This window comes from Pecten maximus, chromosome 18 (genome assembly GCF_902652985.1).
Source record: "Pecten maximus chromosome 18, xPecMax1.1, whole genome shotgun sequence".
Classification (NCBI taxonomy): Eukaryota; Metazoa; Mollusca; class Bivalvia; order Pectinida; family Pectinidae; genus Pecten; species Pecten maximus.
Window position 1 is genome coordinate 29,024,501 of NC_047032.1, and position 25,497 is coordinate 29,049,997.

The following is a 25,497-nucleotide window of genomic DNA, read 5'->3' on the forward strand; positions in this document are numbered from 1 at the left end:
TGAGAAATAGCCATAACAAGGATTGTTTATGGATCGACGACCGATATTGGACGACAGACGGAGAGTCGACGGCCCATACACAAAAGGTGACTGGATATACGCTGGTATGCGGATTTACTATGCAATGTTACTGGATATACGCTGGTATGCGGATTTACTATGCAATGTTACTTGATATACGCTGGTATGCGGATTTACTATGCAATGTTGCTTTGCTGACTGTTAGTGAGAAATCTTCTCACCATGTAAATCTCTAATAAAGTTAGTTGGGGTAACTCTTTGGGCTGAAATGTTTATTTCAACCTGATGGGGAGGAGGGGAAGTGTTTTAGTTAGCATTAGTTTGGTGACTCGAGAATACTACAGGGATGGTAGTGTTGCCATCTCTACCTGTAAGAGTGACTGACACTTTATCTACCCTAGACATTAAATATTATATAGATCATTTCAGACTGATATAACCATGTTGGTGCTGTATAAACAAGCATGCTGAGTATTGCTTAAGCAATACATGTCCCCTACCGGCCCCCGCTAAAATAGTAACAGTGACCCAAAAACCCTGAAACTCAAACTTGATCTGTAGCTACTCATACTGAGGTTTCATACCAACTTTCACCAGCATACCTTGAAGCATGGCTGAGAAAATTGCGAAAAACTGGGTGGACGGACGGAGAAAAAAACCTATAGTTCCCCTGTTTTTATCGGTAGAGGGACTAATAATTATGTAATTCTGATCACCTGTGAAACTGATCTACTGTAGTTAAAATTATGAATACAGTCTATGTTACTGGAATATTGGTGTGAGGGGTCTTACTGTGAGAGGAAACTGGAGTAACAGATAATAAACCCATGTGGTCAGGCAGGTTAGACCAAGACATGTACCTCTTCACATGTTGCTGTAATATGTAAATCACCTGATCTGTGAGTACTTAGAATACCTGAACCATGTTTCTGACATCACCTTATCTATGAGTACTTACTTGAACTGGTATTTGCCTGGGGCTAAGTTCTTGAGTTTGAGAATGGCTGTGTTGTCTTTGAACTGTTGGTCCTGTATTGGTCCACTCACTTCTTCCCAGTGGTACATTGTAATCTTATCATCATCTGTACTTACTGTAAATACAGGGGAGATCACTCTATATCATCTACATGTATACTCACCGAGAATACTCGGAAAAATACTCAAATAATCTATACTCACAGTAAATACAGGGGAGATCACTCTAATCATCTACATGTATCCTCACCGAGAATACTCGGAAAATACTCAAATCATCTATACTCACAGTAAATACAGGGGAGATCACTCTATATCATCTACATGTATCCTCACCGAGAATACTCGGAAAAATACTCAAATAATCTATACTCACAGTAAATACAGGGGAGATCACTCTATATCATCTACATGTATCCTCACCGAGAATACTCAGAAAAATACTCAAATCATCTGTACTCACAGTAAATACAGGGGAGATCACTCTATATCATCTACATGTATCCTCACCGAGAATACTCGGAAAAATACTCAAATAATCTATACTAGAAAATACAGGGGAGATCACTCTAATTATCTACATGTATACTCACCGAGAATACTCGGAAAAATACTCAAATCATCTATACTCACAGTAAATACAGGGGAGATCACTCTATATCATCTACATGTATCCTCACCATGAATACTCGGAAAAATACTCAAATCATCTATACTCACAGTAAATACAGGGGAGATCACTCTATATCATCTACATGTATACTCACCGAGAATACTCGGAAAAATACTCAAATCATCTGTACTCACAGTAAATTCGGGGGAGATCACTCTAATCATCTACATGTATACTCACCGAGAATACTCAGAAAAATACTCAAATAATCTATACTCACAGTAAATACAGGGGAGATCACTCTATATCATCTACATGTATACTCACCATGAATACTCGGAAAAATACTCAAATCATCTATACTCACAGTAAATACAGGGGAGATCACTCTATATCATCTACATGTATACTCACCGAGAATACTCGGAAAAATACTCAAATCATCTATACTCACAGTAAATACAGGGGAGATCACTCTATATCATCTACATGTATACTCACCATGAATACTCGGAAAAATACTCAAATCATCTATACTCACAGTAAATACAGGGGAGATCACTCTATATCATCTACATGTATCCTCACCGAGAATACTCAGAAAAATACTCAAATCATCTATACTAGAAAATACAGGGGAGATCACTCTATATCATCTACATGTATACTCACCATGAATACTCGGAAAAATACTCAAATCATCTATACTCACAGTAAATACAGGGGAGATCACTCTATATCATCTACATGTATACTCACCATGAATACTCGGAAAAATACTCAAATCATCTATACTCACAGTAAATACAGGGGAGATCACTCTATATCATCTACATGTATACTCACCGAGAATACTCAGAAAAATACTCAAATCATCTATACTCACAGTGAATACAGGGGAGATCACTCTAATCATCTACATGTATACTCACCATGAATACTCGGAAAAATACTCAAATCATCTGTACTCACAGTAAATACAGGGGAGATCACTCTATATCATCTACATGTATCCTCACCGAGAATACTCAGAAAAATACTCAAATCATCTATACTAGAAAATACAGGGGAGATCACTCTATATCATCTACATGTATACTCACCATGAATACTCGGAAAAATACTCAAATCATCTATACTCACAGTGAATACAGGGGAGATCACTCTAATCATCTACATGTATACTCACCATGAATACTCGGAAAAATACTCAAATCATCTGTACTCACAGTAAATACAGGGGAGATCACTCTATATCATCTACATGTATACTCACCGAGAATACTCGGAAAAATACTCAAATAATCTATACTCACAGTAAATACAGGGGAGATCACTCTATATCATCTACATGTATACTCACCGAGAATACTCGGAAAAATACTCAAATCATCTATACACACAGTAAATACAGGGGAGATCACTCTATATCATCTACATGTATCCTCACCGAGAATACTCAGAAAAATACTCAAATCATCTATACTCACAGTAAATACAGGGGAGATCACTCTATATCATCTACATGTATACTCACCATGAATACTCGGAAAAATACTCAAATCATCTGTACTCACAGTAAATACAGGGGAGATCACTCTATATCATCTACATGTATACTCACCGAGAATACCGGGAAAAATACTCAAATCATCTATACTCACAGTAAATACAGGGAGATCACTCTAATTATCTACATGTATACTCACTATAGACATAAACGAAATTATGTACACTTGTAAAATACTACAAGACAGACTATTTATCATATATACTAGGTGTATATGAAGGGGAGATAACTCTAATAAAAGTTCATGGTCAGCTTACCTGAGCCGTCCAGGATGGCAAGGTTTGGCACTTTAATGGTTTGTTTCGCTGGTTTTATAATTGCAACTGGTGGACGGTTTTTCCTGATAACTGAAATATACCAAATTAAATTGCAATTTTTTTTCTGGCCAATCTTAAATAAACTTATTTTCCCATCATTATACTCATAGTTTTAGTGGACTACAAATCAATTGCTGACTGGTTATGTAACCAGGCAGATGATAAATAAAGTTAGAGATACAATGAACCTTAAGCTCTCATGAGCCACAATTACTAAATTGGGTTTCTATGTTTACCTGGTAGAACAGTGACATTGACCATTTCTGACCCCTCCCGATTCTTTCCAGTTACTTTGATCTTGAAGGAGTACAAGCCAGCTATGAGCTGCAATGGAAGAGTTAAAATTTCAGGTGTACATTCAAACTATCAAATTAAAAGAAATCTATATGCTAAGTTATCATCGTATGGCCTCATACACCTCTGATATTATGATATTAAATTATGTATATGTTATGTTTCAGTGTGAGAGTGGATATACTAGAATGTATGCATGGGTGTAAATGAAGCAATAAATGAATATGAATATTGATACAATAAATAAGTTTTAAAATGTTGTATGCGAGGATATATGTGTGTATGTAGGAATATATATATATATATGTACTCTATGAGTGAATGAGAATGCAATTGTAAAAATATGAACATAATGTAATACTGTCTCTGTGTGTTATGTGTATGTGATTATACATGTATATGTATTATATACCATGATTTCAAAATAAAAAAATGAATTATAAAAAAAACAAAAAACAAAAAACAAAACAAAAAAAACATGTAATGAGAGTCGGAGGCAAAATCAATTCTAATTTATTATAAAAACCCTATCACAAATCGGCTGAGCCCTTAATACATTGAATCCTGTTCCTAAGTTTTAAGACAATCAGAAAATATTTTGGAGAATTATATATTGACAATAACAATGTTCTTCATAAATCAAGAATATTTGTAGGAGTTATTGCATGGAAAGAGCAGAAAACAACAATTGAACTTGGGGCCATCACTCCATCAAATAAAGCCTGGCAAAAGTGGCAATCGAACTTGGCCAAGCCCTTAACACATTAACCTTGTTACTAAATTTGAAGAATATCCGTTAATATTTGTTGAATTTATTGCACGGAAACAAGGCATGAAAGGCTGACAGATGGACAGAAGATCGACAGATGCCAGACGAAAGGAGGGACAGACAAACCTAAATCAAAATCCCATTTCGGTGAAAGCGGGGTGTAATTATAGATAGAATACCACTAATCATGCCAATGATTACAAACCTTTGTTAGACTAAGTGTATCTGTGTTTTTCCCGACCATTGTTCCTGTCTCGGCACCCTCAGGGGAGGTAATCAGGGTCCATTCGTAACTAAACGTCTCACCTGAACAAAACAGAAGAAATTCTTACAATGTAGCATCAATTTGTAAAATAGACCAAAATACTAAGAGGATTTCAATTTATTCATTTGTTGTAGTTTTGATCCCTTACTTATAAATGTAATGTTTTATCTCAAGACCCAAAACAACATAATGGGATTAAAATACAACAAAATGGCCACTTGTTGTGGTATGTAGTGACAGTATAACACACTATCATACCCTCATTTCAAACATTGTCCATATGTTTTGTTTTGCTGCTATTTTGTTTGCTATTTTTATTACCCCACTACAGTCAGACTCATCTTCACATGGAGACATCATGTAGTAGTTAGTGGCTACCTCAACTTAACAACATGTAGTAGATCGTGGCTACTATACATCATGTTATAACATGTAGTAGGTAGTGGCTATCTCACTTAATAGCATGTAGTAGCCAGTGGCTACCTTACTTCATAATATATACAGTGGAACTTGAATTACTTGAGTTAATTTGAAGTTGACAGGACCACAAGTATCCGAGTGTTGGAATTAAGCGAGTTGTCATTTTTGGAACAAAGTTTGGGCAATATTTGTCAAGATTATACAATCATTATAACCCTGTCCTGTCACTCATCAGTTTAATGTAAAGACTGGTCAATACATGTACATGTATATGTAATGTTTCGTTCTGTCACTCGTAGTTTAGTGTAGTTTTGCCGATATACAGTCACGATAGAGTTTCTTTCACAATAACAACTTTATGTACAAGTCATGTTTGCAAAAGGAATAACGATAAAACGGAATTCAACCGAATAACAATTAATTAACATCATATCAAATAACCATTTAAATTTAACAGGGATTATATGTAAAATGTAACAGAACCATTACCTTACATTGGACATATAAAATACTGTTTGATAGGCCTACTTACGTTTTACTGATAGCCATGCCATTTCCATGTGTATTAACACTGGAGCTTGAGCTGTGCATGTGCATACAAAATGTTACTGTTACTGAATTGGTATGTTACCCAATTTAGTAGACAGCGGTGACCGTTTATACAGACGCACTCTGAATACCTCAGCAGTAATCACGCTATTGTTTCAGTCGTTTAAAGATTTAATAGTAAGGCAGCATTAACCGTTTCATTTCTACACCTGCTGTTGACTGTAGTGTGCATTATGTCAGCGACAGCCTTGGGAAACTACCTGATGTAAGTAAAGCAGTACTTTTTATTATCACCGAGGGTTGTTGTTATAAGATTCTACAGACAATTTGTTTAATTAATTTATTAAATGCTCATAATAGCATATAATAATCGGTAGGTTTGTAGTGCAGATACCTTCAGTATTACAAAATGGAAGTTCGATGTTGAGAAAATAACAGCGTTTACCAACGACCATTGTTTGACTGAACATTTCAAGTAGGATTTTTATTGTTTGGACCAAATTTTCACTTCGTATTATTCAAGTTTTTTTTAGTTTTCCGAATTCAAGTTTTCTGAGTTTTTTTACTAGGATGAAGAAAGAATTCACCCAGGGCTGACGAAGTACTTCAAGTTAAGCAGGATATTTGCAAGTTCAAGTTGACGAAGTTCCACTGTAGTAGAAAGTGGCAACGTCACTAAATAGCAGGAAGTATTTGTAGCTAACTCGCTTAATAACATGTAGTGGCCAGTGATTACCGTACTTAATAACATGTAGTAGGCAGTGGCTACCTAACTTTAAAACATGTAGTAGATAGTGGCTACCTCACTTAATAACATGTAGTAGATAGTGGCTACCTCACTTAATATCATATAGAAGCTAGTTGCTAACTCACTCAATAATATATAGGAAATCATTTGCATGCTATCCAGAGCTATTTGGGTAAAATGTCTAATCGAAGGACTCAACTATGACAGCAATGGATGGTCAGTGATCTCAGGGATCAAACCACACACCTCTGATCTGGAGACTATATTATTACGACGCTCTACTGATAAATCTAGCCTGGCTATGAAGTAATTAACTATACATCAGTGTATTTATAATCAATGTACCTTCGGCTTTGGTTTCCAACACAAAAGCACTCAGACTGACTTTGTTCTTCGGCAGCCGGATGACTTTATTGTCTCCTGCAGAAACGGTCAGTTCTTGTACTGTAACATATGGTTGATGCCATTTTAAACACATGTTAAGTGAAAGTCATAAGATAGCTGGAATTTAAAGACATATTATTAAACACGCCGACCCATATTCATGCAACCATACTAATGCTCAATTTCACATTCCGTGATAATTCTGATATCTGAATTAACATATGATCTTTTTCAATGATTTGAAGGAATTTTGGAAAGAATTCAAGTGTTTACAATTTTTTGCTAAACTGCTTTTTCCTCATGAGCAAAATTTAGGATAAATGGGTTTAGCACAGATTTCATGTTTGAGCATCAGCAACAGGTTTGATGAATACAGGCCATGGTCAAAGTATAAAATGGTGTCATTTAAGACAAAAACCTGATATCTTTATAGCCTGTATGGGATATAAGACTAACACAAAGTACAAGTTTATATGGACATAGGATTAGCCATGAATTAATTACTTATCAGGAATAACAATAATTAGGACAAGAACAATTTAGAGGCATGGTTAGAAATTGATTCATCATGCTAAACTTCAAAACATACTGATTACTATCACAGAAATAGTTCACGTTAACACTTAGCCAAAAGTAAAATATCATGTTATCAGTGTATAACACCCAGTACACTATCAGTGTACTATACCACCCAGTACACTATCAGTGTTATAACACCCAGTACAATATCAGTGTTATAACACCCAGTACAATATCAGTGTTATAACACCCAGTACACTATCAGTGTTATAACACCCAGTACACTATCAGTGTTATAACACCCAGTACAATATCAGTGTTATAACACCCAGTACACTATCAGTGTTATAACACCCAGTACACTATCAGTGTACTATAACACCCAGTACACTATCAGTGTTATAACACCCAGTACACTATCAGTGTTATAACACCCAGTACACTATCAGTTATAACACCCAGTACACTATCAATGTTATAACACCCAGTACACTATCAGTGTTATAACACCCAGTACACTATCAGTGTATAACACCCAGTACACTATCAGTGTTATAACACCCAGTACACTATCAGTGTACTATACCACCCAGTACACTATCAGTGTTATAACACCCAGTACACTATCAGTGTTATAACACCCAGTACACTATCAGTGTTATAACACCCAGTACACTATCAGTGTTATAACACCCAGTACACTATCAGTGTTATAACACCCAGTACACTATCAATGTTATAACACCCAGTACACTATCAATGTTATAACACCCAGTACACTATCAATGTACTATAACACCCAGTACACTATCAGTGTTATAACACCCAGTACACTATCAGTGTTATAACACACAGTACACTATCAGTGTTATAACACCCAGTACACTATCAATGTTATAACACCCAGTACACTATCAGTGTTATAACACCCAGTACACTATCTGTGTTATAACACCCAGTGCACTATCAATGTTATAACACCCAGTACACTATCAGTGTTATAACACCCAGTACACTATCATTGTTATAACACCCAGTACACTATCAGTGTTATAACACCCAGTACACTATCAGTGTACTATACCACCCAGTACACTATCAGTGTTATAACACCCAGTACAATATCAGTGTTATAACACCCAGTACAATATCAGTGTTATAACACCCAGTACACTATCAATGCTATAACACCCAGTACACTATCAGTGTTATAACACCCAGTACACTATCAATGTTATAACACCCAGTACACTATCAGTGTTATAACACCCAGTACACTAACAGTGTTATAACACCCAGTACACTATCAGTGTACTATAACACCCAGTACACTATCAATGTTATAACACCCAGTACACTATCAATGTTATAACACCCAGTACACTATCAGTGTTATAACACCCAGTACACTATCAATGTTATAACACCCAGTACACTATCAGTGTTATAACACCCAGTACACTAACAGTGTTATAACACCCAGTACACTATCAGTGTTATAACACCCAGTACACTATCAACGTTATAACACCCAGTACACTATCAATGTTATAACACCCAGTACACTATCAGTGTTATAACACACAGTACACTATCAGTGTTATAACACCCAGTACACTATCAGTGTTATAACACCCAGTACACTATCAGTGTACTATAACACCCAGTACACTATCAGTGTTATAACACCCAGTACACTATCAATGTTATAACACCCAGTACACTATCAATGTTATAACACCCAGTACACTATCAGTGTTATAACACCCAGTACACTAACAGTGTTATAACACCCAGTACACTATCAGTGTTATAACACCCAGTACACTATCAGTGTACTATAACACCCAGTACACTATCAATGTTATAACACCCAGTACACTATCAATGTTATAACACCCAGTACACTATCAGTGTTATAACACCCAGTACACTATCAATGTTATAACACCCAGTACACTATCAGTGTTATAACACCCAGTACACTAACAGTGTTATAACACCCAGTACACTATCAGTGTTATAACACCCAGTACACTATCAGTGTTATAACACCCAGTACACTATCAGTGTTATAACACCCAGTACACTATCAGTGTATAACACCCAGTACACTATCAGTGTTATAACACCCAGTACACTATCAGTGTACTATACCACCCAGTACACTATCAGTGTTATAACACCCAGTACACTATCAGTGTTATAACACCCAGTACACTATCAGTGTTATAACACCCAGTACACTATCAGTGTTATAACACCCAGTACACTATCAGTGTTATAACACCCAGTACACTATCAATGTTATAACACCCAGTACACTATCAATGTTATAACACCCAGTACACTATCAATGTACTATAACACCCAGTACACTATCAGTGTTATAACACCCAGTACACTATCAGTGTTATAACACACAGTACACTATCAGTGTTATAACACCCAGTACACTATCAATGTTATAACACCCAGTACACTATCAGTGTTATAACACCCAGTACACTATCTGTGTTATAACACCCAGTGCACTATCAATGTTATAACACCCAGTACACTATCAGTGTTATAACACCCAGTACACTATCATTGTTATAACACCCAGTACACTATCAGTGTTATAACACCCAGTACACTATCAGTGTACTATACCACCCAGTACACTATCAGTGTTATAACACCCAGTACAATATCAGTGTTATAACACCCAGTACAATATCAGTGTTATAACACCCAGTACACTATCAATGCTATAACACCCAGTACACTATCAGTGTTATAACACCCAGTACACTATCAATGTTATAACACCCAGTACACTATCAGTGTTATAACACCCAGTACACTAACAGTGTTATAACACCCAGTACACTATCAGTGTACTATAACACCCAGTACACTATCAATGTTATAACACCCAGTACACTATCAATGTTATAACACCCAGTACACTATCAGTGTTATAACACCCAGTACACTATCAATGTTATAACACCCAGTACACTATCAGTGTTATAACACCCAGTACACTAACAGTGTTATAACACCCAGTACACTATCAGTGTTATAACACCCAGTACACTATCAACGTTATAACACCCAGTACACTATCAATGTTATAACACCCAGTACACTATCAGTGTTATAACACACAGTACACTATCAGTGTTATAACACCCAGTACACTATCAGTGTTATAACACCCAGTACACTATCAGTGTACTATAACACCCAGTACACTATCAGTGTTATAACACCCAGTACACTATCAATGTTATAACACCCAGTACACTATCAATGTTATAACACCCAGTACACTATCAGTGTTATAACACCCAGTACACTAACAGTGTTATAACACCCAGTACACTATCAGTGTTATAACACCCAGTACACTATCAGTGTTATAACACCCAGTACACTATCAGTGTACTATACCACCCAGTACACTATCAGTGTTATAACACCCAGTACACTATCAGTGTTATAACACCCAGTACACTATCAGTGTTATAACACCCAGTACACTATCAGTGTTATAACACCCAGTACACTATCAGTGTTATAACACCCAGTACACTATCAATGTTATAACACCCAGTACACTATCAATGTTATAACACCCAGTACACTATCAATGTACTATAACACCCAGTACACTATCAGTGTTATAACACCCAGTACACTATCAGTGTTATAACACACAGTACACTATCAGTGTTATAACACCCAGTACACTATCAATGTTATAACACCCAGTACACTATCAGTGTTATAACACCCAGTACACTATCTGTGTTATAACACCCAGTGCACTATCAATGTTATAACACCCAGTACACTATCAGTGTTATAACACCCAGTACACTATCATTGTTATAACACCCAGTACACTATCAGTGTTATAACACCCAGTACACTATCAGTGTACTATACCACCCAGTACACTATCAGTGTTATAACACCCAGTACAATATCAGTGTTATAACACCCAGTACAATATCAGTGTTATAACACCCAGTACACTATCAATGCTATAACACCCAGTACACTATCAGTGTTATAACACCCAGTACACTATCAATGTTATAACACCCAGTACACTATCAGTGTTATAACACCCAGTACACTAACAGTGTTATAACACCCAGTACACTATCAGTGTACTATAACACCCAGTACACTATCAATGTTATAACACCCAGTACACTATCAATGTTATAACACCCAGTACACTATCAGTGTTATAACACCCAGTACACTATCAATGTTATAACACCCAGTACACTATCAGTGTTATAACACCCAGTACACTAACAGTGTTATAACACCCAGTACACTATCAGTGTTATAACACCCAGTACACTATCAACGTTATAACACCCAGTACACTATCAATGTTATAACACCCAGTACACTATCAGTGTTATAACACACAGTACACTATCAGTGTTATAACACCCAGTACACTATCAGTGTTATAACACCCAGTACACTATCAGTGTTATAACACCCAGTACACTATCAGTGTACTATAACACCCAGTACACTATCAGTGTTATAACACCCAGTACACTATCAATGTTATAACACCCAGTACACTATCAATGTTATAACACCCAGTACACTATCAGTGTTATAACACCCAGTACACCGATCAGTGTTATAACACCCAGTACACTAACAGTGTTATAACACCCAGTACACTATCAGTGTTATAACACCCAGTACACTATCAATGTTATAACACCCAGTACACTATCAATGTTATAACACCCAGTACACTATCAATGTACTATAACACCCAGTACACTATCAGTGTTATAACACCCAGTACACTATCAGTGTTATAACACACAGTACACTATCAGTGTTATAACACCCAGTACACTATCAATGTTATAACACCCAGTACACTATCAGTGTTATAACACCCAGTACACTATCTGTGTTATAACACCCAGTGCACTATCAATGTTATAACACCCAGTACACTATCAGTGTTATAACACCCAGTACACTATCATTGTTATAACACCCAGTACACTATCAGTGTTATAACACCCAGTACACTATCAGTGTACTATACCACCCAGTACACTATCAGTGTTATAACACCCAGTACAATATCAGTGTTATAACACCCAGTACAATATCAGTGTTATAACACCCAGTACACTATCAATGCTATAACACCCAGTACACTATCAGTGTTATAACACCCAGTACACTATCAATGTTATAACACCCAGTACACTATCAGTGTTATAACACCCAGTACACTAACAGTGTTATAACACCCAGTACACTATCAGTGTACTATAACACCCAGTACACTATCAATGTTATAACACCCAGTACACTATCAATGTTATAACACCCAGTACACTATCAGTGTTATAACACCCAGTACACTATCAATGTTATAACACCCAGTACACTATCAGTGTTATAACACCCAGTACACTAACAGTGTTATAACACCCAGTACACTATCAGTGTTATAACACCCAGTACACTATCAACGTTATAACACCCAGTACACTATCAATGTTATAACACCCAGTACACTATCAGTGTTATAACACACAGTACACTATCAGTGTTATAACACCCAGTACACTATCAGTGTTATAACACCCAGTACACTATCAGTGTTATAACACCCAGTACACTATCAGTGTACTATAACACCCAGTACACTATCAGTGTTATAACACCCAGTACACTATCAATGTTATAACACCCAGTACACTATCAATGTTATAACACCCAGTACACTATCAGTGTTATAACACCCAGTACACTAACAGTGTTATAACACCCAGTACACTATCAGTGTTATAACACACAGTACACTATCAATGTTATAACACCCAGTACACTATCAGTGTTATAACACCCAGTACACTATCAGTGTTATAACACCCAGTACACTATCAGTGTACTATAACACCCAGTACACTATCAGTGTTATAACACCCAGTACACTATCAATGTTATAACACCCAGTACACTATCAATGTTATAACACCCAGTACACTATCAGTGTTATAACACCCAGTACACTAACAGTGTTATAACACCCAGTACACTATCAGTGTACTATAACACCCAGTATGTCAGGTTTTAAATGCCTTACTTTGTGGTACTATAACACCCAGTATGTCAGGTTTTAAATGCCTTACTTTGTGGTACTATAACACCCAGTATGTCAGGTTTAAATGCCTTACTTTGTGGTACTATAGCTGTAGGTGATGGCTTCTTAGGGACTACTTTCCCTCCCATCTGAAAACAATCAATCAACACTTAAATGTGGTTTAATAAATCAATAAAATAATGAAAATATGGGTATTACTGAAAGCTTGTTTATACATTCAATTTCGTACATGTCATCAGAATTTTTAAGTTTTGTTCATAACATATGGTATTACAAAATCAAGTTTTACTTGCATATAAAATCTACATATCATTTTATGTAGCATTCGACAAAGTTAAAACTACTTTAATTTCATTCTTTACTGCAACAGTTGGTTCACTTACACATTTATGATATACTTAGTATGGCTTTTTAATTTTGGTTCATTTACACATTTATGATCTAATTTGTATGGCTTTTTAATGTTGGTTCACTTACACATTTATGATATACTTGGTATGATTTCTTAATGTTGGTTCACTTACACATTTATGATCTAATTTGTATGATGTTTGACTGTTGGTTCACCTACACATTTATGATATACTTTGTATGATATTTGACTGTTGGTTCACTTACACATTTATGATATACTTTGTATGATATTTGACTGTTGGTTCACTTACACATTTATGATATACTTGGTATGATTTTTTAATATTGGTTCACTTACACATTTATGATCTACTTAGTATGATGTTTGACTGTTGGTTCACTTACACATTTATGATCTACTTGGTATGATTTTTTAATGTTGGTTCACTTACACATTTATAAAATGATTTACTTACGTGGTTTTCTATTGATGGTACAGTAGCTGTCACTGCGTCACTCTCATCTACAAAGAATAAAAGATCTTTATACATTGATACATGTCTGTAACAGTCATATAACGATTAAACCAGACTTTTTAATTTAAAAGATTTCAACAAAATTCTGTTTAAACACATTTCCAATTCAGAAGAGACGTTTGCGAACAAAACTATGCTGTAAATATCATGATGAATTCATTTCACCTTTGTGATTGTTAAGAGATGGTTTCATTTGGTTTAAATGAAGATTTTATCAAATCATGCACAACAAGTTAGTGGATTCGGAGATATTTGTCTGGTTACTCCTTATCAGTGGCAAAAGAATTAATAAGAAGTCCTGAAATTTTAAGACCCTGTCTACTTTAATAGCAAATGACCAAAACAATAAATCAGAAAACATTAAAATTTCATATCCTATATTTGCAGTTCTGATCTAACATCCCAATAATTGGCATATAAATGATGTTACAATCTGACAAAACAGAAAATTATTTCATGTACATGCTTTCCCATCAGAAACATATAGATCTTTCTGTTGTATACTGATACAGTACATGTGTAGTCAGGTGTCAGTCATGACGTGACTCAATTTCAAATTTTGTCAAAAAAAAAGATTTTCATGAATTTTTATTTATGTTTGTCACATGGCAGAATAGTAAACACAATCCATCTGCCCCAACATCTAACCCAAGGGTTTCTTAGTTATTGAGAAAAAGTTGAATCAAAATCTTAAAACATTTGACACCTGTGACCTTGAAAGTAGGTCACGGTCATTCATCGGAGCAAATTTGGTAGCCCTTTATCCCAGCATGATACTGACTCAATGTAGTGACCCTTGGCCTCTTGTTTATTGAGTAGAGAAGTTGTTTAAAGAGAAAATGTGATATTGGACTGATGATGTACATGTATCACAACATAAATTCACCTACCTGAGGGGCAGGTGAGCTTGAAAAAGTGGAGAATTGATTTACCTACCCAAGGGACAGGTGAGCTTGAAATAGTAGAGAATTGATTTACCTACCTAAGGGGCGGGTGAGCTTGAAATAGTAGAGAATTGATTTACCTACCTAAGGGGCGGGTGAGCTTGAAATAGTGGAGAATTGATTTACCTACCCGAGGGGCAGGTGAGCTTGAAATAGTGGAGAATTTATTTACCTACCCAAGGGGCAGGTGAGCTTGAAATAGTGGAGAATTTATTTACCTACCCAAGGGGCAGGTGAGCTTGAAATAGTGGAGAATTGATTTACCTACCCAAGGGGCAGGTGAGCTTGAAATAGTGGAGAATTGATTTACCTACCCGAGGGGCAGGTGAGCTTGAATTAGTAGAGAATTGATTTATAGGAATGTTTTATCAGTCTTTTGTAGTATTGTTACAATCATCAGGAGCCAGTCGCTACATGATCTAATTTTCAAATCATGGCAAAGAAAATATGGATTCTGACTCATGTCACATGTCAGAATTTGAAATGATAACTAATTAAAACAAGAAGCATAGAGGGCCTGCATCCCTCACCTATCACCTATATCACCAATTATTTTTCTACCTTTTTTGCTTCATTTTCAAACTATATCATTTTAAAATGTTTGTATGACTAACTTTAAATTTACCTGTCCTATAAATTTTGCTGTTAACAATTAAACACAACAGTATGCTTTTGCATGTAACCTTTGTATGTTATGAAAATGTCCTTGTATTGTTACACATTCCCTATAACCCTCTACCTTTGAGGTGACATTGAGCCTCCTGATCCATCTTGTAGCCAGTGTCACAGGTACAGAGACCAGTTCGTTTCTTGGAGGCCTCCGGGATGAAGCAGATCATGTGTTCAGGACAGGTGCCAGGCATACCGTAGGTGCACGTTTTCATCTTAGTTAGAGGAAGTCCAAGTGTGGTCATCACTGGTGCCACAGGAGTAACAGGTTCCCCTAGACAACAATTAATATACAGGCGAATCAGACTTGTATACAAATCTTCTAATTTTTATTACTAATGATAATTTAAAATAACACACCTGAAAGAGAATTAGCAAATTAGAATATATATTTTTGTCTATCTTGTTCTACCTGTATATTCAACAGAATAAAACATGCATACTGAGTATTGATGTACCCTACCGACCCCACTAACTATTACAATGTTCTAAAAATAGTATCAGTGACCTTGACCTTGACCTAACAACCCTGAAATTTGAACTTGTTCGAGATATAATGGTCCTTTGTAATTGTGTGTATGTATGTAATCTATACATATACATAAGACGGAGGGAGCTAATAATTGTTAACTGTTAATGTGAGATAACATACATAATTGTTTGCGTTACCTACCTGGATCAATGACACATTGCTCATCTTGGTTACGATGGTATCCTAGCACACACACACATGTGCCTATGTGTGTTGGTAGTCCATCGGGAACATCACATCGCTCATTAACGCCACACTCATTCTCTTTATGGCTGTCACAAAGTGACGGTTCTTCTGTAACAACAACCGGACAAAAGTTGTTAAATTTGAAAAATGTTTACAAAAAAGTTTCAACATCATTTAAATTGGAAAAAATCTTCTTATAAATCTGACACCACGTTCAATCATACTGGCAAAATCTAGTGAGATGGCAGACAGGAAGAGATGTGTGTATACCAAGGATATCGGTACAGTGTGAGCGTAAAGGGGAGACAACCACGTGTGAAGATGGCAGACAGGAAGAGATGTGTGTATACCAAGGATATCGGTACAGTGTGAACTTAAAGGGGAGACAACCATGTGTGAAGATGGCAGACAGGAAGAGATGTGTGTATACCACAGATATCGGTACAGTGTGAGCGTAAAGGGGAGACAACCATGTGTGATGATGGCAGACAGGAAGAGATGTGTGTATACCAAGGATATTGGTACAGTGTGAGCGTAAAGGGGAGATAACCATGTGTGGCAATGGCAGACAGGAAGAGATGTGTGTATACCAAGAAAATCGGTACATTGTGAACGTAAGGGGGAGACAACCATGTGTGAAGATGGCAGACAGGAAGAGATGTGTGTATACCAAGGATATCGGTACAGTGTGAGCGTAAAGGGGAGACAACTACGTGTGAAGATGGCAGACAGGAAGAGATGTGTGTATACCAAGGATATTGGTTCAGTGTGAACGTAAAGGGGAGACAACCATGTGTGAAGATGGCAGACAGGAAGAGATGTGTGTATACCAAGGATATCGGTTCAGTGTGAACGTAAAGGGGAGACAACCATGTGTGAAGATGGAGGACCGGAAGAGATGTGTGTATACCAAGGATATCGGTTCAGTGTGAACGTAAAGGGGAGACAACCATGTGTGAAGATGGCAGACAGGAAGAGATGTGTGTATACCAAGGATATCGGTACAGTGTGAGCGTAAAGGGGAGATAACCATGTGTGAAGATGGCAGACAGGAAGAGATGTGTGTATACCAAGGATATCGGTACAGTGTGAGCGTAAAGGGGAGACAACTACGTGTGAAGATGGCAGACAGGAAGAGATGTGTGTATACCACAGATATCGGTACAGTGTGAGCGTAAAGGGGAGACAACCATGTGTGAAGATGGCAGACAGGATGAGATGTGTGTATACCACAGATATCGGTACAATGTGAAGGTAAGGGGGAGACAACCACGTGTGAAGATGGCTGACAGGAAGAGATGTGTGTATACCAAGGATATCGGTACAGTGTGAACGTAAAGGGGAGACAACCATGTGTGAAGATGGCGGACAGGAAGAGATGTGTGTATACCAAGGATATCGTTACAGTGTGAGCGTAAAGGGGAGATAACCATGTGTGAAGATGGCAGACAGGAAGAGATGTGTGTATACCAAGGATATCGGTACAGTGTGAGCGTAAAGGGGAGACAACTACGTGTGACGATGGCAGACAGGAAGAGATGTGTGTATACCACAGATATCGGTACAGTGTGAGCGTAAAGGGGAGACAACCATGTGTGAAGATGGCAGACAGGAAGAGATGTGTGTATACCACAGATATCGGTACAATGTGAAGGTAAGGGGGAGACAACTACGTGTGAAGATGGCAGACAGGAAGAGATGTGTGTATACCAAGGATATCGGTACAGTGTGAACATAAAGGGGAGACAACCACGTGTGAAGATGGCAGACAGGAAGAGATGTGTGTATACCACAGATATCGGTACAGTGTGAACGTAAAGGGGAGACAACCATGTGTGAAGATGGCAGACAGGAAGAGATGTGTGTATACCACAGATATCGGTACAATGTGAAGGTAAGGGGGAGACAACTACGTGTGAAGATGGCAGACAGGAAGAGATGTGTGTATACCAAGGATATCGGTACAGTGTGAACGTAAAGGGGAGACAACCATGTGTGAAGATGGCAGACAGGAAGAGATGTGTGTATACCACAGATATCGGTACAGTGTGAACGTAAAGGGGAGACAACTACGTGTGAAGATGGCAGACAGGAAGAGATGTGTATACCAAGGATATCGGTTCAGTGTGAACATAAAGGGGAGACAACCATGTGTGACAATGGCAGACAGGAAGAGATGTGTATACCAAGAATACCAGTACAGTGTGAACATAAAGGGGAGACAACCATGTGTGAAGATACCTTTGTCACTGATGCACTGTCGTGAGTTATCTCTGTGGAAGCCATCCAAACACACACAGAGACCAGCATTGGTCTTCATCTGATCAGGGACATAACATCGTTCGTTTTTACCACACGATTCTGTCATCCCAACCACGCATGATATCATTGTAGGTTTATCTTCCAAAGCTGAAATTAATCAAACAATTATAAATAATTTGATACATTCACATGAAGAATTACAGGGTATATACTGTAACGTCTTTATTGGCCACTAAGAGAAATACAAGTTAGTTAATTTAATGAACAATTCATCTTTGCTCCAAATAAAAAGTTTGAAAAGGTGTGATTCTTTAGTCTCAGACAAAAGTTATACCTTGGTAAAGACACCTTTGTGTAGCATGTTATAGCGACACAGCATCGGTATAAACAAATGCCTTAACAAAGTCATGTGGGTGGAGCTCAATGGGTAAAAAATCTGCATTCTAGAAAATTTGGGTGAAACATGCTTCAAGTGACATCTAAACTTATATTTCAGCATTAATTTATTACAACCAAAAATTGGAGGCTAACAGCTGTGTATTAGTTTACATTTAATCTAAAAACATTTATTTCGTAATTTAAACCCCCTCTCCCCCCCAAAAAAAATTGCAAGATTTACTGGATTCTGTCTGCTATTTAACTGTTAACAGGCTGTATATACCTTTACAAATTCCTTCAAGGTCTCTTGCATATCCAGGTATACACTGACATTCTGCCCCTAACTGATCATTTAACTTGCATTCTTCATTTTCTGGACAACCAGCATGAGTTTGAAGATCACAGGCTGTCCCTCCCCTGCCCTCTTCAGCTTTTGGTGGGGATTGAGTAACATATTCTGAAAAAGCAAGAATTTATTTAACCAAGAAAAAAGCAGAATTTCTACATCTTATATTTCTGATATTAGCCCTTCTCATCAACTTCCCTGAGAAAGATTTCCGGCATGCCTGCTTTAGAAGAGATTGAGAGAGCTCTATTCACAACATACATTGTATTTGGTATACCAGACAAGGCTTTAAGGATCCCCATTATTGTCAAATATACTTGACAAGATTTCAGCAACTCCCATTCAATTTTTTTGAGTCATTTAAAAATTGTTTTTCTTTTCCTTTTTTCTTTTAATGAAATAAAGTCTCTTTGTATGTTGGACATGCTAGTTATGAAATTAGCACCTCACTACAGGGTTCACAAATCTTATCTAATGAAGACCATGCAATAGCGTGGAAGCTAGCAGACTAATAAAATTCCAATTAATCGGTAACGCTTGAGTATGTTGCAGTTATTATCCTCTTTCTCTTATTACTTTATATTCTCTAACTGCCCAGCATACCTCTGGGGTATCCATACTCTAGGCAAAGTTCCACACTAAGAAAACCCAATGATTTCCATCTGACGATTGCTCCTCTCCCCCTCCGAAAATTTGTACACATGTATTATAAAGTTACAAGAGTTTGTTTCAACAGTTTCAAACATGTGAGGTCAAATTTTACAGCTCTGACAGTTTCAGGAAGGTCTATACTTGGTTTAAGCTTTGTTTTATTTCAAATAGTTATTAAGTGACCATCAGAGACCATGGGGAGTTCACAATGTCTATCACCTTGTACTCAACATATCAAATAAATCACGCATTAATTCAACTCTCCATCAAACAGGTTTAGTATAATATTACAATGTGAAATCTGGGTGCAATTTTTTTTTTCATTAGCATACCTTAATGAAGCGAATAAAATAGTTTGGTTAAAAGATTGAAGATTGCCAGGTATATGGGCAGATCAGTGAGAGAAGGAAAATTTTTTATGTTTCAATTTATGAACACATTCTTTTTTTTTCCAGAAAGAAGGTGGGTTGCTATAGGGGCAGGTGAATATGCAGTGCATACTCTACATGTTGATTCTATTTCTGGTTCATCATTCCCTTATGCCTTTTCTCAGAAGTCAACACTTACCTACAGACCGCACCTCTACATAAACAGTACTGTTGAATTTATCATCTGAACTGGTAATGGGGTCACATGCCCCTTCCCATGATGCATTGCACTTTATATGGTAGCATGTGTTGTTGTGGTATAAGACAGTATCACAGGTTAGTTGATCACAACAGCTGATGATGCAGCCCACGATATCTTTGGCTGTCGAATCCCGTGTGAAGTTTCCAGCATTGTAAAGTTGACTTGGCACCGACTTGTAATGAAGGGCAGCTTTAAGTTGAGCGGGTGTCAACTCATTATCACAGATTTCTGCTGTACATATTCCTGTAAAGATATAAACTAGGTTATCAATAAAGTTACTGTATCAAGTCATCTGTCTTCAATAACAAAAGGTATGTAGGGCCTGTATCGCTCACCTGGATATTTCACCGATTTTGGCAAAACAGTCCTAAGTAAGTTATATATTACAAATACTTTCCCAGTCTGGGATCTGCCACTCTCTATAATGCATTATGGTCAACACTTTCCTTTAAATAACATTTAGCTTTCTGGTTCCAAATATTTGATATTTGAACTCAAAAACAACAGCAAGGAAGCAAAATATACATTATACATCTACAATCTGATGTGACTCTTCTTTCCTTCCACCTCCAGATTTGCTGGGCTAATGCATATGTATAAAATAAAAACATTCATATAACCACTCCAGATTTGCTGGGCTAATGTATAAAATAAAAACATTCATATAACCAATGTATTCAAAACTAAAAAACAACTTAATTTGCATAATGCATGTCTAATCATGTCCTCAATTAAGATGAATAATGTACATCAGTGGAAGTATTCAGCTTTTATACCCATAAATATCACCATTTTACCAAACAAGCGTACCTTAGGGTATGTAATCAAATTTCTAAAATATTTTACTGATATAGGGCTTTAATTTTCTCATCAAATTTTTTTTTTGTCTCATTTGGAAAGAAAATTGGTGAAATGGAAAGGTATTTTCAGGAGTTAATTGCACATTTTGAGAATTTGGGTTTGATATGAAATATGGAATTGGGGCCCATTATCAGCCCCAAAAAGCCCTTATTAAGCCTCAAAATCAGCCTTGGGATGTTGGCAACATGTCAACAATATCTAGACCACAATAAAGACACAACTGCATGTTCAAAGATAATGAGAAACATTTTATAAAAAATACTACATGTATATTTCTATAGTGTGGCACAGTGATAACACACATGACCTTCACCTAGACGACCAGAGTTTGATTCCCCTATCGGACGTGAAAAGGTATGAGGTCACCTGCCCGACCACATGGGTTTCCCTGGGTTTTCTGGTTCCCTCCGATATCAGAAAAAATCTGGAATCATCCGATATATTATGTCTGTAGGACAAATGAATGCCTTAAGCTTGACTCCCTATATTGCAAGTTTGTTTACATGTTTAACAAATTTTATAGTTATAGTGTCCTTGACCTCTGAATCCTAAAACATAAATTTGTACAAAGGAATTCTTTAGTAGGTACTGAAAACTAAAAAAAATGTTGCTAAAGTGATGATAATGATCACATGATTTTCCTTACCGAAGTTATGGTGACCCTGACCTCTGAACCAAAAACTATAACGATAAACTCATCTTAGTCTATGATGTACACCTGTGTATATATGTTCCTGGGAATTTGGACAAAAACTGTACCAGGTATATGTACACGTATATAATAGAAATATGATTTATATGCTTAATTCCAATTTTATTCAAACTTTAGGCCATTTATACATAAATAATACACAATAGTGGACAATCCTTGAGGACCAACATCAACCTATAATCATGAGGACACTTAATTTGTCTGCCTCATAGATCAATCTTATGAACACAATACTTCAACATTACAATTTATTTTTTTATAATTTTATAACAGAGAGGTTCGGTTTGGTTTGGTTTATTTTGTTTATATGTTTTATTAACAGCCAGGGTAATTTAAGGACGTGCCAGGTTTTGGAGATGGAGGAAAGCCGGAGTACTCGAAGAAAAACCACCAGCCTATGTCAGTACCATGCAACAGTCCCATGTGGGTTTCGAACTTGCGATCCAGAGGTGGAGAGCTAATGATAAAGTGTTGGTACACCTTAATCACTTGACCACTGTGGCTTTGAGTACAGTACAGTACTTTATAGCTAACAAGTATGAAAATATTCTGAAAGATCAAAATCAGTGTTTGAAGGCTTCATCTCCATGGTAACAAACGATAGTAAAAGGAATCTGTACATGAGCTGGTTTAAGGGAAATATCTAAATTAAACATACAACAGCAGTAATGATTGATCGCCACCAATGCTCCATTATTGATTGTACCCAGGGTCATGTCAAACCATTCACACTGATCTACCATCTCAGCCCAGAGACAAACGGTCATTTAATTGGTTATTACATTTACAACCACTTTAATATGGCTACTTCAGTTAATAAAGCGGTACATTATCTACATATTTTACTTTGGTCCAATATTACACAGCCACCAGCAAAACAAATGGCAGTCAATGGTCACAATGGGATATAGCCACCATTATTGAATTTTCTTTGACATTTAAAGACTTGATGAGCAGCCTGGTCCTTTAGTTTATACTATCTATAAATAGACCAAAATCAAAATCCACTCTTATGAGTCAGTGGGTATACTTAAACTGGAATCATGATCAGTCTCTTAAGTCATTGCCCATATTTGCCTAATTCAAGTCTTATTATTTTAATTCACAACTAAATAAAAAATGTAAAGTTCATTTATTTTACAATAATTGCGAGACAAGTTATACCAATTTATATTAATCATGCTTGTTGGCCTTGATTAAAGCAAGCGAGGGGTCTTACTGTGGAAGCTCTAGGAGCATGCGAGGGGTCTTACTGTGGGAGCTCTAGGAGCATGCGAGGGGTCTTACTGTGGAAGTTCTAGGAGCATGCGAGGAGTCTTACTGTGGAAGTTCTAGGAGCATGCGAGGGGTCTTACTGTGGAAGCTCTAGGAGCATGCGAGGGGTCTTACTGTGGAAGCTCTAGGAGCATGCCAGGGGTCTTACTGTGGAAGCTCTAGGAGCATGCGAGGGGTCTTACTGTGGGAGCTCTAGGAGCATGCGAGGGGTCTTACTGTGGAAGCTCTAGGAGCATGCGAGGGGTCTTACTGTGGAAGCTCTAGGAGTATGCCAGGGGTCTTACTGTGGCAGCTCTAGGAGCATGCCAGGGGTCTTACTGTGGCAGCTCTAGGAGCATGCGAGGGGTCTTACTGTGGCAGCTCTAGGAGCATGCGAGGGGTCTTACTGTGGCAGCTCTAGGAGCATGCGAGGGGTCTTACTGTGGAAGCTCTAGGAGCATGCCAGGGGTCTTACTGTGGCAGCTCTAGGAGCATGCGAGGGGTCTTACTGTGGAAGCTCCAGGAGCATGCGAGGGGTCTTACTGTGGAAGCTCCAGGAGCATGCGAGGGGTCTTACTGTGGCAGCTCTAGGAGCATGCGAGGGGTCTTACTGTGGAAGTTCTAGGAGCATGCGAGGGGTCTTACTGTGGGAGCTCTAGGAGCATGCGAGGGGTCTTACTGTGGAAGCTCTAGGAGCATGCGAGGGGTCTTACTGTGGAAGCTCTAGGAGCATGCGAGGGGTCTTACTGTGGGAGCTCTAGGAGCATGCGAGGGGTCTTACTGTGGAAGCTCTAGGAGCATGCGAGGGGTCTTACTGTGGAAGCTCTAGGAGCATGCGAGGGGTCTTACTGTGGAAGCTCTAGGAGCATGCCAGGGGTCTTACTGTGGAAGCTCTAGGAGCATGCCAGGGGTCTTACTGTGGAAGCTCTAGGAGCATGCCAGGGGTCTTACTGTGGCAGCTCTAGGAGCATGCGAGGGGTCTTACTGTGGAAGCTCTAGGAGCATGCCAGGGGTCTTACTGTGGCAGCTCTAGGAGCATGCGAGGGGTCTTACTGTGGCAGCTCTAGGAGCATGCGAGGGGTCTTACTGTGGCAGCTCTAGGAGCATGCGAGGGGTCTTACTGTGGCAGCTCTAGGAGCATGCGAGGGGTCTTACTGTGGGAGCTCTAGGAGCATGCGAGGGGTCTTACTGTGGGAGCTCTAGGAGCATGCGAGGGGTCTTACTGTGGAAGCTCTAGGAGCATGCGAGGGGTCTTACTGTGGAAGCTCTAGGAGAATGCGAGGGGTCTTACTGTGGGAGCTCTAGGAGCATGCGAGGGGTCTTACTGTGGAAGGTCTAGGAGCATGCGAGGGGTCTTACTGTGGGAGCTCTAGGAGCATGCGAGGGGTCTTACTGTGGAAGCTCTAGGAGCATGCGAGGGGTCTTACTGTGGGAGCTCTAGGAGCATGCGAGGGGTCTTACTGTGGGAGCTCTAGGAGCATGCGAGGGGTCTTACTGTGGGAGCTCTAGGAGCATGCGATGGGTCTTACTGTGGAAGCTCTAGGAGAATGCGAGGGGTCTTACTGTGGAAGCTCT

General features: G+C 37.9%; 1 protein-coding gene across 3 annotated transcripts in view; it reads right to left on the reverse strand.

Moving 5' to 3' along the window:
• LOC117316702 (dyslexia-associated protein KIAA0319-like protein) overlaps positions 1-25,497 on the reverse strand; it is a 63,853-nt gene that overhangs the window by 24,631 nt on the left and 13,725 nt on the right. For all 3 annotated transcript variants that reach the window (XM_033871448.1, XM_033871450.1, XM_033871451.1), the window contains exons 3-14: positions 21,033-21,338; positions 19,752-19,925; positions 19,070-19,237; positions 16,784-16,936; positions 16,181-16,384; positions 14,438-14,484; positions 13,681-13,735; positions 6,887-6,985; positions 4,765-4,865; positions 3,733-3,820; positions 3,437-3,526; positions 980-1,112 (exon numbers count right to left, since the gene is read on the reverse strand). In XM_033871448.1, coding sequence (XP_033727339.1) covers positions 980-1,112; positions 3,437-3,526; positions 3,733-3,820; positions 4,765-4,865; positions 6,887-6,985; positions 13,681-13,735; positions 14,438-14,484; positions 16,181-16,384; positions 16,784-16,936; positions 19,070-19,237; positions 19,752-19,925; positions 21,033-21,338 — 1,618 coding nt within the window. The remainder of the gene's footprint in view (positions 1-979; positions 1,113-3,436; positions 3,527-3,732; positions 3,821-4,764; positions 4,866-6,886; positions 6,986-13,680; positions 13,736-14,437; positions 14,485-16,180; positions 16,385-16,783; positions 16,937-19,069; positions 19,238-19,751; positions 19,926-21,032; positions 21,339-25,497) is intronic.